A 16,599-nucleotide genomic window follows, 5' to 3' on the forward strand; every position below is an offset into this window, starting at 1 on the left:
TGAAACCACTTCTTATGAATATCTAACTCTGTTGTGAAATTTGAAGAGAATTATATTTGGTAATTTAATGAGGTAGCCGATGCTAAACAAATCTTAATTAATCCTTGATAAACAAATGGAGAGAGTAGCGGCGAGAGGGAGAGGAAAGGCTGATAGCATCCATTATTATCGCACTGCTGCAAGAAAACACCAATAAAAGAACCTAATGAATCATCCAAGAGTGAGTACAATTACCATAGCCCTGATTGTTTTCAAAAAGCTATTTAATACTGTGATTTTTCATCTTCTTACAAATCCTAACACCAATCATAAAGGGAATGAGTGTTTAAGTATTTGTGCTTTGAAACTAGTGCGTTAAAAATGGAGCGTAAATATGTAACTAAAATGTGATCAATTAAAAGAATGCCACGGGTAACAGTGTTTATATAATGATGTGTTGTGTTAGAAGGTGAAGAAAAGATCTTAGACCAGTTTAATAAGGCTTACAGGGAAAATAATTGTGTATCAATCTCTAGAACAGATATCTGCTAATTAAAGCAGAATCTGTAGGCAACGGGACAAGAATTTGAAACTTAAAAGTGTTCTGGATTCCGTTTGTAGTCTGAATAGTATTGACCAATCATGTTGGAGATGGCTTTGGTTGCATGCAGTTAAACAGTTTGTGTGGAGAGCAAAAGAAGCGGAATGCATTGGCCGAAATGCAATCTCGGAAGCCATCAGCTATCACCTGGTGATGATTTAGCTTTTTACTGGCTTTCTTTTTTTAATTAATCTGCATTCACATGCAGATATCTACAGTATATATAGAAAGGAGATTAGCCACAATGTCGTCTGGACCTAAAACACCTACAAAATGTATCAACTCGGTCTGTAAACAATGACCGGTGCATGGAAGAGGAAGCCTTTACCCAACAGTTGCCCCCAGAGGCTAAATCGTCGCTAGACCGATAGCCAATAGGTTCCCGATATTGCTTCAGTGTAAACTGCGTTCAAGCTGTTTCCTATTGCACTGCCAATCAGAGTAAACAGTTCCAGAGAGCGCTATGATTCCCAATAGTTATCAGGCTGCAGAAACACCCCATTCAGATCTGATAACCATTAGAGAGCCTTTGTGGTAGAATTTATTCTTTGTGTTTTTCCATTGGTTGTCCTCTCTCCTGGCTGCAGCTCTTCCTTTATTTTCACCAACATTTTATCTTTGCATCCTTGAATGCATTGTCATATTTTCTTATCTATGCAACATCTCCCTTTCAACTTCTGTTGTGTTCTTATAACACAGCGGGATGTTGCAAACATGATGGAAATTAAGGTTGAAGCGGTGATGTAATGTGCTTTCCAGTTCTGGAGGGAACAGAATAAAAACACATGTTTGCATGTCAGGTTTGGTTGACTGCTGTATTGTATTATCTAATTGAAAGTGGAGTTTTTGAGGATTTTTTCAAACACACAGTCAACATCTTGATATTTCAGAACTGACTGGACTGTCAAACGTTACCAGGCTGCAAGTAAAAAGACAGCTAATCAATACCCTATGCCACTTTTACTTTATCTGTCATTCAACGAGACAATATGTCAGATTTTTCAAATAGGCACATCTCACATCGGAATGAAAGTCTTTCAGAGCTGACACTTCACACTGCGCTCCCCCAATAGCAGATGTGTTGACAGCAGAGATGATGAATGATACGGGGACAAAAGCTGACAGATGTGATAAATACAACGTCCAATGGCTAATCAATCTCATGTGGGTAGAAGGAAATGGAGGAAAAATAGCAGCAGGGATCTCCTGGTGTGAGTCAGTTCAGGCAAAAGAGTCTGATTGGCAGCGTGTACTTCAGTGTATGTGTGTGTGTGTGTGTGTGTGTGTGTGTGTGTGTGTGTGTGTGTGTGTGTGTGTATTGTGTGCAGACCGCATGCGTGCACGTCTGTGTATCCAAATGTGTGTCTTTTCTTAGTCTCTCATGCCTGACCTTGTCTTTGGAAACTAAAATGAACAGAGAGCCGTGTGTGTGTGTGTGTGTGTGTGTGTGTGTGTGTGTGTGTGTGTGTGTGTGTGTGTGTGTATTCCCTGAAAAACTTCTTGTTGTTACAAACAATATTGAAAAATTACACACTGCAAAAACAAGTATGGAAGGAAGTGACAAATGACTGACTTGAAAAATAATAATAACTTCACCATGGAGCAGGAGCATGAAATATAAAGACGCTAAGAAGGGAGGTGGAAGAGAGAGTGAGCAACTATCCATTTGTCTTCACTTTCTTCAAATAGCCGACACTTCTTCCACGACTAGTTCCTGACTTCTCCCCTCCAGACTTTTTACACATTTTCCTCAGAAGGCCATTACCATGCCCTAGATCATCGGTTTGCGTCTGTGTGTGTGTGTGTGTGTGTGTGTGTGTGTGTGTGTGTGTGCGTGTGTGTGTGTGTGTGTGTGTGTGTATATGACCTGTGTGTGTATTTTTCCACATGGCCTACTTGGACCTTGAGAACATTGTAGTAACTCGCAGTGAGGTTTGGGTCTAAAACATGCAGACTCCATTATTTGTTCTACTCTCAGCATGTTTACTGGCTATCTTTAGCATCTGCATTTCAGAGTACATCACATAGTACTCAAGGACACACACACAGTGTCCACACTGTCCACAGTATCAGTATCGAGTATCCACTCGAACTGTGACCCACCCACACGCACTGCATGCAAAAATACACACTGCCACATGCACATTTTCTCAGACCAGACAGAGCCAACATTCATAGCATTGCTATCAACTATGTCATTAAACAGTATTCCAGCGATTTAGCAATGCACTCCTATAAAACTGTCACACTCACAAAGGACAGTTCAAGAAAAGAGATCAAAATCGATGCAGCAGAACCAGAGATACCATCTTTTTTTTTTTTTAAGCATTCTTCTTCCTTGTCAAAACCTGGAGCATCCATTGCTGACACTGCAATGTAATGGCTGGAGATTTGGATGCTAATGTAGCCTCGAGCCGTTAGCCTCAAGCAAAGAGAGTTCTGGGAAACTCCACACCCCCATTTCTTTTCTTTTTTTTTCAAACTTGCAGTCTTCAGACCCAACCGACACTGACTCAAGTGACATCACTTGAGGAAATGTATCAGATTTCACACAGCCCCCTGTAGAGGGACAAAAGGCTTTCACATAAGCAGTAGTACTCCCCAAGACCTGTAAACACTTTGATGTGTCCCCTAAGTTTGAGTACATAACAAGATCTCACACTAACATCACATTTAATCTGTTCTATCTTTGCTGTATGTTGATTAGTACTTATCCTATGGTCAGTAAGCTGATTGGATGTAGTTTTGAAATACACTGGTGGTGTGGCTCTGGGGGGTGGCAATGGTGGTCCAATAGTCCATCTGTTCAACATGTTGGACATGTTGGAGATTAAAACTTCTGGATGGATTAACATTAAATTTGATAGAGACATAAATGGTCCTCAAAGGCTAAACCCTAATGACTTTGGTGATCCCCTTACTTTTTTGCTAGCACCACCAGCAGCCAGTCAAAATGTCCACTTTTCAGTTTGTGACAGGATACCTCCGAAACTAATGATCCACTTCTCATCAGCAAAGGTATCTCTCCAGTTTTCATCCAATCTTATAATTTAGTTTCCTGATAGGTGATAAGCTTTGACGCCAAAAGAGGCTGCTAGCATTGCTGTAGACCTTTAATCATTGTTAAATTTTGGATTTGAGCATACAAGATTGAATCATCTGCAACACTAGTGAGTCCAACACTAAAACAATGCAGCAGTGATGCCCTTGTGACTGTTTGTGAAATGTCAGCAAACAATTTCTTGTCTGGATCATCCCCAAAGGTTTGTTAATTGGAAGTGAATAATCTACCACTCTTCAGTGTATTAAAAGAGTAATGTAATACAAATGCCATATCTTATATGTCAAAACATAGCATGTAAGGGGATAGCTCACTTACACACATCAGGAACAATCTAAAAGTCAGTTAGAGTTTAAACAGTAAGACATCTAGCAGTGAAAAATGAAAGAGAAGTTTTAACAGATACTTCAAGACACATTCTGGAGCCATGAATATTCTTACCTTCATAAATACATAATAAGCACATGGTCTACCTTGAAAGCTTCATGTTGGCTTTACTTTAGAAAGAAATCAAGGCTTGGGCTTTGTCTTGTCTCTTTACTGCTTCGTCATGCACAGTATATCTCCAACAAAGCTCCCACCACATTAGAGCAGTTTCAAAATTACACTGAGCGGCTGAAGCCCAAGGCTTTTTGCTAACAGATCAAAATGTGGTGACATATTTGTGACACATTAGCTCAGACTGGCATTCCATCATTTGTGTTTACTGTTTACCGTCGTCCTGTCTCACCCTGAAAGGACTGGAGGAATTATCCCCACTACTTTCTGGTATTCATATTTCATTTATCGTGACAGCCCTCTACTTATGTTGCATGTACACACACACACACACACACACACACACACACACACACACACACACACAAACACACAAACACACACAGTTCTAACCTGTTCCTTGACGGAGGCGAGAATGGCGGAGGTGGTTTCAGACTCGGATCCGTCTCCATTGGAGGCATTGAGGACGGGGCTCAACATGGTGGCAGCACTGGCAGTGTCAGACGCCACCTCAGGCACTGGCATACCTCCTGGAAAAGAAGGAAACATGCAACTCTTTTACTATTATTAAAGACACTGTGACATGCCAGCATTTGGACTGAGTGGCTGTCACACCTACACTCTCCTACACTCTTGTACTCAGGATGTAAGCATGAAGGCAGAGGTGAAGAGAGACACATTTCCAAGCACAAATTCAATATTGACATAGTGGGGTTATAGCTAAATATTAGATCACTGATAAAACAACCTACTATTAGACTTCTTATACAATCTGGATACCAGCCAGTCCGTGGTGTCCATGTGCTCTGCATTACAATGGCCACAATGCATTTTGATTGCATGTTACTTAAACTACATTTGATTGCACTGCAACATTTTGACTGGTATTGATTTATGTGTCAGATGATTACTCTCTCTGACTTATTCATGCTCAGGGTTATGTGGAGCTGGATCTTCTCCCAGCATGCATTTGGCAAAGGGAAGTGACAGCACAGGTGCGCTAGTACATCTTTGGAAAAGCAAATCTAGGCCAGTGAGAAGAAGAAAGTGTCCAGACTCCACAGAGATAGTCACAGATATATGGGGTAATCTAGCAATAAAAGTGACACCAGTAGTAGAACCAGCAAAGATCATAGTAGAAGTAACAGTCCCAATGTCCCACTGGGATGGAGGGATGGAGGCAGCCTTTGAACGGAAGCAGGAGAAATACACAGAGACTGACAGCGGAGCGCAGAGAAGCAGGATGGTCGGCTGTTAACTACCGCATGGAAGTTGGCTGCAGGGGGTTTGTAGGAGCATCCACCCAGCGCTTCCTGATGAGTGTGAGAGTGACTGGCATAAAGTTAAAGAAGGCACTCAAAGAACTGGCCGAGGAGGCAGAACAGGGGAGCTTCTGGCTTTGGCTAAGGAGGAAAGACCAGTCGTGGGGAAAACAAGGATCCTAGAGGCAGCTGCAGGGGGGCGGTAGGGAGACGTCCCTACCGTGGCTCCACCATCCTGAGATGTTCCGGGATTAATGGAGCGAAACATCTATGAAAGGTGGCTCCCGGCTGATGACCCTGCAGCTACGTTGATGGTACCGTCGGATGTGCGACAGGCAGCAATGCCCTGCAGGTAATCCCTTATCTGTGCTTCCACCTCAATGGTGGTAGGATTTGTAGGTGTATAGTACTATTAAAAAGTGGAAGCAGTACTTTTCAGTTTAGTTTTAGTTTAATTAATTAAAATTAATTGATTTAAGAAGTTCAGAATAGGTATTAAAATAGAAACACAACACTTTATTTCAGTTAACTAAAATGTTTTTTCACACCTAGTTTAAGTTTTTTTGTTTCGTTTTAGTTAACTATAATAGCCTTGGTCCCGGAGCTTGTTGATGACGCCAGCTGCAGATGGGAAGAAACTGTTTTTGTGCTGTGAGGTTTTGGTCCTGATGGACCGCAGCCACCTGCCAGAGGGGAGTGACTCAAAAAGTGTTGTCCAACGTGGAAGGGGTTGGCCACAATCTTCTCTGCCTGCCTGTGGGACCTGGAGGCATACAGGTCCTGGAGGGACGGCAGATTTGAGCCAATCACCTTCTCAGCAGAGCAAATGATATGCTGCAGTCTGCCCTTGTCCTAGGCTGTGACAGCAGTGTACCTAAAGTAGGGCCCACACACAACAAGCACTGTACTCCAATAGACACAAATATGGTCTCATTTCAGTAATGCCGCTTTGAATAGTGCCACTACTAGTAGAAATAGCAGTAATCATATTTGTTGTAGTACTAGTGTAGTTGTAGTGCTGTTAGCTTTTTGGTAGTAATAGCAATCAGAAAATAGTCCGATTAGGACATCTTTTGGCAGACAACCTGAACTTAAAAGGATAAGGTTGGCAATAATCTACTATTTTGATATCATCAACAATTTCTATGAAAATACTAAAACCAACAATGTCTTGGCCCATGGGCTCCCACTGAAGCTGAACTTCAAAAGCACTTGCTAGTAATAGTCCAGTCATAGTAGTAGTAGTAGTAGCAGTGGTAGCAACAGTATCAGAGTCCTATAGCATCAGAGAGACTGGAATACACACACAACCACACACACTCGCATGCTTGATGCCATGTGTCATCCTGTATTTGACCAAGCGTTGGAGGAAACGGGCTTCACATGTGCCATGTAATCCTGATGCCGCACAGGGCTGGTGTAACAGCTGCATCAGCCAGCTTTACACACTGATGAAAGGCTTGTCATGAGGAATCTGACAAACACACACACACACACACACACACACACACACACACACACACACACACACACACACACACAAAAAGGCTGGCTGTCGGCATGAGGCAGTAGTACTGCGGCCTAGTACTGAGGTAAAAGAAAAATGAAAGTGGAGCCTGTGAGCAGAGTGAAGGAATAAGTGTGGAAAGGAAAGGGGAGATGGAAAAGTGAAAGGAAAAGAACAGTGGAAAGAGAGTGAGAATAACAGAGGGGAGAGGAGGAGGAGAAGAGAAATACAAGAGGAGTAGGAGGGTGAAGAAAAGAGAAGAGAAAGGAACTATCCTTGCATGCTGCTAGGCAACAATCTCTGGTCACTGAAGGCTGCTAATATGGCTGACCTGGCTTTACTTGTCTTCCATTTTGGAGAGTGTTATTCTTCCTCTCTACCTATCCATCCCTCACCACTGTTTCTGAACTTACATTTTTCATTATCACCCACCTTTCTACTTTCACTACATCCCCTTTCTCCACTTGCTCTCCTCATTGCATCCTCCCCCTCCTTGTTGCCTTCATGCCTCTAAACTTTCTCTCCCCTCCTTCCCTCTCTCCCTGCCCACTTCTCTCCACTTGACCTATTTCAGTTTCTCTTCATCTTTTCAGCACAGTTCTGCTTTATTAGGCAGCATGCAGCGGAGGATGACTGGAGGAGAATGGCCCTGAAAGGTTGCGGTTTGGATTTGAACCTGCAACGCTGCAGTGCACCTGCGCCCTCCCTACTCGGAGCGTGCACTGTCCCTCAGAAACACTCGGCTGCTTATCTGGCCTCGTGACACCACTACATGCTTCACACTCTTCACGCATTCCGCTTTTTCTTTCCTCCTTTTCTGGATTCTTTACTCTCCAGCTGTGCGGTTACAACTGCAGAGCATTATCACGTCTTCCATCCTCCCTCTCATATCTACCTCCCTGCCTACTTACCCACTTCCTCTGTGCCTCCATCCATCTAACTTCTCCTCCCTTTCCCTCTTTGCTCTTCCTGTCACATCACACACAATGTCATCACTCTTATTATCACCTCTATTTATTGTAATCTCTCTCCATTCTTCTCTTTCTCTGTAGAATAATCCCTCACTTACACTCTTTTTCTTTTTACTCAGATGTCTACATGTCCTAGTAGAAACCAAAATACAGGTATGACCCTGAAAATGAGCATAATAAGAGACCTTAAATAAAGCCTAATTAAGAACTGACATTTTATTGTTAGATTCCCAGAGTATACGGGGCTAAGCAATGACCTGTCTTTGTCCCTTATATTATGTCCTGAACACACAATACTGTTTGTACAATATGTGACTGCCACAAATCCCATAATTACTACTATCAACTCCATTTATTAACATACTGTACCTACTTTATTTATTTATTGGTCTTGACTGCACAGTCATGCTGTACTGGTCATGTATGCAAAGGTCTTGATACACTGAATCCCCACTTTTCATTTAGGGTATTTTCTCCTTAGTGCAGGCTGGAAAGAAAAAAAGCTGTTTCACCCATCCCTCATATGACCATGTTAGTTGTCGATACATTGCTGCTCCAATATTACAAATTCCTCTACACTGATGGTGAATGAAGTTCTGATTGTGTAAAATGTTTATGAATTCTCTTTTTACTTTGTGGGATGATCCGTATGGGTGGGACATTTCACATGACAGTACATTCAAGCTTGATCAGAGAACCGGATCAGAGAGTGAAGGAGAATGCCCCGTGGCCCAGTTTGCCTATAGAACAAAACAAGAGAGAAGCTCTAGTTTTGACTGTGCAGATAGGGCAGGCTGCCAAATATAGGTCAGCTCAACAGACCGTGTCCAAGCCCTCATCACACAACTGACCAGTACAAAGCTGCTTTTCCCAATAACAGCCATCGGAACTAGGTTATAGAGGCCCACGGCTCTGCTAGAGACAAGACTTTGAATATGGATTAGGCCTAAAGGCTTTATTTCACTGAAGTATAATCTTGGATTTTTAGGTCTATATTTCAGTGCCGTAATGCAGGGGTATTTAGCCCTGCATTTTGAAGCGGTAATCTCCAATATTTCTGTAACGTTGTAAATGCAGCTCACCATGCTATGATTGACGTGGCTGACAGGGGGAGCATTGAGCATAATCTTTTGACCCTTTAAGCTCGTCAGTCAGGTCTAAGACAGCCGTGTTTTGGTAAAGACAGAATTCAGATCAGCAGCAAATCAGCTAAATGTCCATGTGGAAGTGTTATTTCCCTGTGGTGTGAATGCATGTGCTGTTTACTTGCATACATGACTGTATTCCTGTGTATGTGGAGCACTAGAGAAAACTTGTTGGTGTGTGTGTGTGTGTGTGTGTGTGTGTGTGTGTGTGTGTGTATGTGTGTGTGTGTGTGTGTGTGTGTGTGTGTGTGTGTTTGTGTGTGTGTGTATTTGTGTGTGTGTCCCTTCTGGGATGTGAGTGTTTGTTATGTGTTTGATGGGCAGTCCCCTGTCTCCTCATTAAAACTTGCTGCAGTATTTTGTTTGGGCTTCACCAGTCATCTGTCCCTTTGTCTAGACCATGCGCCCACGACTCAACTTTCAAATTAACAACACTTTAACACTGACAATGTAATTAGCGCTGTCTATGTCTTATTGTGTATTTATTAAGAGTCCACAGCGGAGGTATGTCTTTCATTTTTTCGTGTTAGCCTTTTTGATTTTTCTTTTAACATTGTTATCTAAAACAGCACTGTGAATTAGACAAACTAAATGAAACATGTTGTATCGGAGATTGAACTCTACAATCCTCTGATGTGTGTTCTGCATTGATCGCTGAACACAATACAGGCACGACTTTCAGTGCAAAGAACTCAAACAAGCGTATAATGGTACCTTTTAAAATGATAGTTTAATTGAGCACATCTTTTACCTTATTATATGACAGCAACTCTGTCTACTACAAAATATGTTTACTACTAATATGCTTTCCAAATACATTCAGGAGAAAACGTATATGTAGCCTTCACTAGCAATGTTTGTATTTAATCGACTAATTGTGACATCCTCAAAGGTCCCATATTGTGCTTATTTTCAGGTTCATACTTGTATTTTGGGTTTCTACTAGAAAATGTTTACATATGGTGATGTTCAAAAAACACATTTTTCTCATACTGTCTGTCTGTATTTAACTGAATTCACCCTCTGTCTGAAACCCTCTGTCGTTTAGCGCCTGTCTCTTTAACCGAAAAGCCCAGACTGCTCTGATTGGTCCGTGTTTCCGGGTCTTCTGCATCATATAATATATAGTATAGTTGTGACATCACACTGTATGGATGGTTGGTTTGTGGAGATCAGTTATCCGTCGTCGAGTTTGCGTTTATGGGCGCAGCCATCCTGGTTGCGGATGTGACGTTTTTAGACGAGAGGGCGGAGTGAGGGAGGTTACATGCTAGTGTGCATATATATTTAACTATGAGGGGCTCAAATGGAAATTGATGACTCTTTCTTTCAGAAATAGGAGTGTGGAGAGCCACGATGGCATGGTCACCCACCCAATACCTCAGAAGTAAGTCCATTTTCTCTGGCATCACCCAGAGATGCAGGTGGAGGGCTGTTAACAATCCAGGGAAGATCGACTAGGCTCGCAAGGTTTTTTTTTTCCACTGTGCATTACAGACAACCAAAAGACTGTCACACTATGCTCACTTTAATTGTAAAGGCAGCTTTTATTTCTTTACCCAGGCATTTGGACTTGACTGAACAGAGTGCTGCACAAGTGTTTTAAGCTTTATATGTTAAGCTATATTTTTATATTGTGGTTTGTAATGTCAACCATTTCTACTGTAATTAACAATGTGACACTAGTGATTCAACTACCCTTTTTTTCATATGCAGACATGTCTTACCTTGACCCACAGCAGTGTTTTATGTGTGGAATGTACACCGGATTGTAAAAGGTGAACTACATTATTTAATTCATCAATTTAACCCCTAACCCTAACATAATCTTAAAAATATTGCCAGTGTTATTTGTGGTTTATGTAGTTTTTGAAGTTAATGCCCATTTCAATGTGAAATAAAGGTCTTTCTAAAGCTACATTTGTTTTTCTGAAGCAACTATAGGAACATACACAATATTGTAGTCATACAAGAAGACATTGGTAATTTGATAAAATTTGTAATTGATTAAAAGTCTATTTTGGCTTTAATCAACAAAAATATGATTTCTGAAATGTTACCATACTTGAATGTTGACAAAGAAGGATCAGGGAAATGTAGTTTGTGCTTTTCTTGTGTGTCTTTATGTACTTGTCAATTTTAATCACCATGAAAACACTTCACCAAAATCCTTTTAGATTAATTTATAGACATATTTATTTTGACATACATAGTCAAGTGTTTAGTAGGTAATTGAAAATGCACTAGGTGCTGTTTAATCTGTGTAAGGTTATTGCAAATTCATTATAACAAAAGTATTATCACAAATTGTTGGTTGATTGTGGTAGATGAGAGGCAGCTGGAACCCAGACTCCCACACTCTGGACTCCAGTCCTGCAATACGAGACAGACAGAGAGAGGGAGAGAGGAGAGACAGACAGAGAGAGGGAGGGAGGAGAGACAGACAGACAGAGGGAGGGAGGGAGGAGAGACAGACAGAGAGAGGGAGGGAGGAGAGACAGAGAAGCTACCTAGGAGCAGCAGGCCTAACAGTAACACAAGAGGACACATCTATTACAGGACTCACATTTTGAACCTCTAAATACCAATGACTGCTAAAATGCTAAAAGTTGGTCTGTCCTTTCAGCAGAAGAAGCTGAACCGAAAATGATTTTCTGGCATCGTTATAATCAGAACACATTTGAGAACTTTGGATGTGGTCAATGCAATCTGTTTTCCACAACAAGATGAATGGCACCAAATACGCTGCTCTATACACCAGGTCTTCTCTCTGGCTCTGGTCATTCAGTTTTCAGTGTGGACACCTTTGTAAAAGACAAACATGTAGTTAAGGCATGGTAGATCACAATGAATTATATTAATATATGAGCTTGTACATGAAGGCATGCTTCAGTTGAGGACATGCAGTATTAAGTAAACCTACTCCTACATGTCAAATTTATCTTTGACAATGTGTATTGTACGCAACACTTTTTTAGTGATATGTACATTTTAGTAATAAACAGAATTTGTAAATATAGATTGTAACATGTATGTGACTCATCTTAAAACAGACTAATGTGCTGACAGAAGGTCTTCAAATAGATTAGCAGACACAACTACAGTAAGTGGAAGAAAGACATCAGTGTAACAGCATCAACAACAGTGGTTAATAACTCCTGCAGCATGCTTGTTAGGTACATTAACAGTCTGAAATAATGTATTTAGAATTTTGAGAAAATAATATTGAACCTGGTGCTTTATACATTTGGCTGCAGAACTGAAGATTTTTGAAGATAGAACACTTATGTAACTTTACAATAATATATTTTTTCATGTGCGACATTTTATTGCAAAAACGGATATTCTGGCCTACTGCCCCGTCCGTCGACGCGCTCCAGCGCGGCTTTGTCCGAGGTGAGGGTGACGGTGATGCTGTGTGGGTGTCTGTGCCTGTCCTTTGGGCGCCTCCGGGTAACGTTGCCCAACTCTCGGGCGGGGTACATATATTTCAGTATATTCAAGTAAAAGCATCTCCGCTTGTCCCGTGCGAATGCCCCACACAAAACTCAGATGTGAGGGGGTACTTTCTAAATCACACGCGGTCCCAAAATGATTCTAATCCCGTGCGAATAGGGTTTATATGAATTTGCACTATAACGTTAGCTATATCAGGCTTTGACTTTAAGCTAACATTACCATTATATGCGCATCGATTAGCAATAACATCACATATGGTTAAAAACAGATTACCGGCGAGACCGTTGTGCATACCTACTGTATACGACTGTAACGTTAAATATATTAATTTTAATCCGTTTATACGGTCTGGTCTGCATAACGTTATTAGTTAGCCCGCTAGCTTGGTTAGCAAGGTGCAATCTAGCTAGCTAACTGATATTCATTGGGATGCTAACGTTGGCTAACGAAAAACGGTATTAAAACAAAATGTAACGTTACTTACCGGAAAAACTGAACTGCCGACTCCTTTGAGTGTCTTGTCGTACAACCGAACGTTGAACAAGACATTATTAGGCGACCAAGTGTCACAGTCACGAAGACGAAAGCTGGTCAACCCCCAAAGTGAAGTTTACGTGCCATGGATAAGCTTTGCTAAACCTCTGTCATGATTGACAGGCCGCGAACTGTCAATCACATCATAGCCACGCCCTAAAACATCCCCGCTTTATCGCCGATTTTAAAATCAACGAGACCATAATTCAAAAAATGAACATCATTCTGTGTTGCAGAAGACTTAAAACTAGCGATTGAGAATATAAACTCTTAATTGAAATGTTTACTGAGGTAATAAATCAAGTGAGAAGTGGGTCATTTCGCCATAGACTTCTATAGAAACGGACCTCCTTTTTGCAACCGCACGTTTCGCCCCCTGCTGGAATTCAGATAGAATGCAGGTTTAAGGCACTTCCGCATTTGCCGCATTTTGCTGAACCGGATGCGCTGTCCACTAATATATACAGTCTATGAATATACCTTTAATGTTTTAATATTTTATATTACCTTGTAGCACCAGACTCTGCAGTTCCCCTTAGATCAATAAAGTGTTTGAGTATCTTTCAGTATCTCATTGTTTTGATTTTACAGCCCACAAATGTACTGTTTTTGGTTCACTAGCACTGATCTCAGTGCTCTCTGGGGTTTGTGTCCTGTTCTTGTCCCGCATGTCACAGAAACGTACATTTTATAACCCCACCCACGATCTTTTCCTAAACGTAACTGTCCCGTTCTTGTACCGCGTGTCACAAAAACATACATTTTATAACCCCACCCACAATCTTTTTCTAAATCTAACTGTCCCGTTCTTGTGCCGCATGTCAGTCAGTACGTCCCGACCCAGAGCATCAAAAGTGACGTCAAGAGTCCCAACGCTAAAGGAGACTTTTAGCGTGAATAACAAAAACGCCAAAGGCACATGACCAAGCGTCCGTATTTTACGCGATGGGAGAGTGAGAATGTGTTGGAGCTTGCATAGAAAACAAAGTGCCAATACTGTACATCCCATCTTGTCCATTAAACTCAGTGTTGACGTTTTCAGTATTTAACCAAGATGAATCTTTCTTTCGAATCATCTTTTTCCAGCCTTAACCAAGTGCTTCTAGTTGCCTAACCCACAAACGGGTTAATCATGCCTTACCAGGAGCAGATATTGGAATGTAACATGTCACAGTAGAAATAACTAAGGTGTTAATAATAAAATTAATGATGGCTGAATACCATTTAGCTGCTTCAGTTTCAGGGTGCTTGTGTTGTGCATGCTGGCACACTGTCACACTGTCATGGCTTACTGGGACACTTGAAGCGAAGGTAGCCCTTGGCTGATTAGTAATATGCTTTTCCTACTATGGCAAGTGAACATGTTGTGGAAAAGGGTCTATTGTAGGGAAACCAAATAAAAATATGTTAACAGTGGACGGTTTTAATATTTTGCATTGGCAGTTGTAAATACATTCAATTTTGTTATTTTGATAAAACGTCATCCAGGATTACACATCTTGTAAAGATAGCTAATGTAAATTAACTGTATATGAATGTCATTTTTAGGTGCTTAAATGAAGTCCCTGGACCGTTGAAAAGGATTATTGCGATTTGACCAAACTAGCAGATGTAACAAAGCTAACTGGAGAGCGAGGGAGATGTCAATCAAATGCAGTCAGTACAGCCCACCCCAATCCTGAGAAGAGGTCTAATCCGCCAACTGGAATCACCTCTGTGGGTGAACCATATGCATGGCCTTTAAATAAAATGACTTTTCACTACAGAACTGTCACTGGCAGACAATGGCAGATGGCCTTACAAGCAACATTGAGGGTTAATCACCCATCAGCCAAATCTATCTATGGTAAACGTCCAGATGCTAATGGACATTTATATTCAGCGCACACTAATGCACACACAAACACATGCCTACTGTACTGCTGTGATACAGTGTGCATCCCTCTGAGTGCAACTTAAGGATAGCAGCTCAAATGACAAAGCATTAAGAGGCGATTGGCCGCAATAATGAATTCTATTATTTAATAAAAATGTATTATCAAAAGCATTAAAACACAAAGCCAGTTACACTACAAGGAAAACACTTGCCAAACCAATTCAGAAAGCTGCCGCTGCATTGTTGTTTTACTGCCTGGGTGCCTGGCTCACTGAATATGGATCACAATTCAATCGAGTCTGGATGATTGTGTTCTCATTTCAAACGGCCACAGCTATTTTGGGCTTGTAGATGCTAATGATGCTCACTGATGTTTGTTGGTGTGTGATAGAAAGTACTGCTGATTATATAATCCAAATACCTTTAGTGTAAAGTTCCATAGACAACTACTGTAATAACTTCAATTACAGCCCTGGGTGTTTCACTTTGAAACAGCATAGTCAGGCTTCACATGCACTTGGCTAATGACCCAGAAAGGAAGGAAGATCATTAGTTAACCAATATACTGTAAATATTGTAGAAGAGTCTGAAGAACAAGGTGACTGTGTAGCAGGAGAAGCTGTAAATAGTAGTCTGACAGCAGTGTTATGGTAGAACTCAGGTGTTGAGGGATGACAGCAGCTTGATGATAGTCTTTAAGGTTTAGCAAGCCTTCAGGCTTGCTCTTGACAAAACAAACACTGCAGCTAATGTGACTGATTAGACCTGTGACAACCACATTATTAGCACATAACAACAGAGAGCTGAACTATATTTAATCTTCTAAACTTCAGTGCAGAACAAAAATGCTTATACTTTCATCCTATGAAATATCACGCAGAAAAGCAACTACAGGGGCAGAGGAAAACGTCAAGGGTTCACCGTACATATCAGTTGTAGACACCAGGATAAGTAATGAATCTGAAGGATTTGGTGGACCTATTTAAAAGCAAGAGACACTTAAACAAGCATTGGCATCATTAACAAAATGAGATCCATGGCACTAGAATAGTATATATAATATGGAAGAAGTGAATTTCACATCATTTGTAGCTGCTGCCTTTCAAGTCGGTAGAAAAAGTCGCACCAAAGAGAAAAGTTTAAGGGAAAACAATCAGAATCTAACAGAAGTACGATCTTGCTCTGAGCTGTGCTAAGACATCATCATAGCTTTTAGGGCTCACAGAACCACAGGAATGCTAACCAGTCAGGTTGGACCAAAGCAGTGAATGTAGAAATCAGATCAGCTGTGATTTCTGTGGCTTTCAACTGACTTTTCTGGAGCTAATCAATGACACACACAAAACACTTACAGTCGAAAGATCCAGTCAGTGCATACATAGTAAGTCTTTTTATAGCAAACTGTTTTTAAGTTTTTTTCCTCAGATTTAAACACAACAAGGAACAGAACAGATACTAGAATAAAATCTTTAATCCCATGCAGAACAAGATTTATTGTCCAACCTAAAATCAAGCCATAACAAACGCCTGCTCACTCCGTCTCCCCCGGTGACAGCACAGGGGGGAGAAAACTCATCACAATGCCATGATAGCGTATTATGGACATTTTCTGTATTTGGAAATGAAGTCACTTGATGGAAACTAGTGAAATCACTCTTAAGAGGTACATTTGCAATGGTACTTATCCTTACATTTCCAAACTTTTA

The 16,599-nt window shown here is 41.0% G+C and overlaps 1 protein-coding gene across 16 annotated transcripts in view; it reads right to left on the reverse strand.

The window, feature by feature from the left end:
• Nucleotides 1-16,599, reverse strand: part of ctnnd2b (catenin (cadherin-associated protein), delta 2b) — a 164,865-nt gene that overhangs the window by 122,496 nt on the left and 25,770 nt on the right. For all 16 annotated transcript variants that reach the window (XM_036004766.1, XM_036004764.1, XM_036004765.1 and 13 more), the window contains exon 2: nucleotides 4,533-4,669. In XM_036004766.1, coding sequence (XP_035860659.1) covers nucleotides 4,533-4,664 — 132 coding nt within the window. In that variant the 5' untranslated portion in view covers nucleotides 4,665-4,669. The remainder of the gene's footprint in view (nucleotides 1-4,532; nucleotides 4,670-16,599) is intronic.

Source organism: Sander lucioperca, chromosome 9, assembly GCF_008315115.2.
Source record: "Sander lucioperca isolate FBNREF2018 chromosome 9, SLUC_FBN_1.2, whole genome shotgun sequence".
Lineage (NCBI taxonomy): Eukaryota > Metazoa > Chordata > Actinopteri > Perciformes > Percidae > Sander > Sander lucioperca.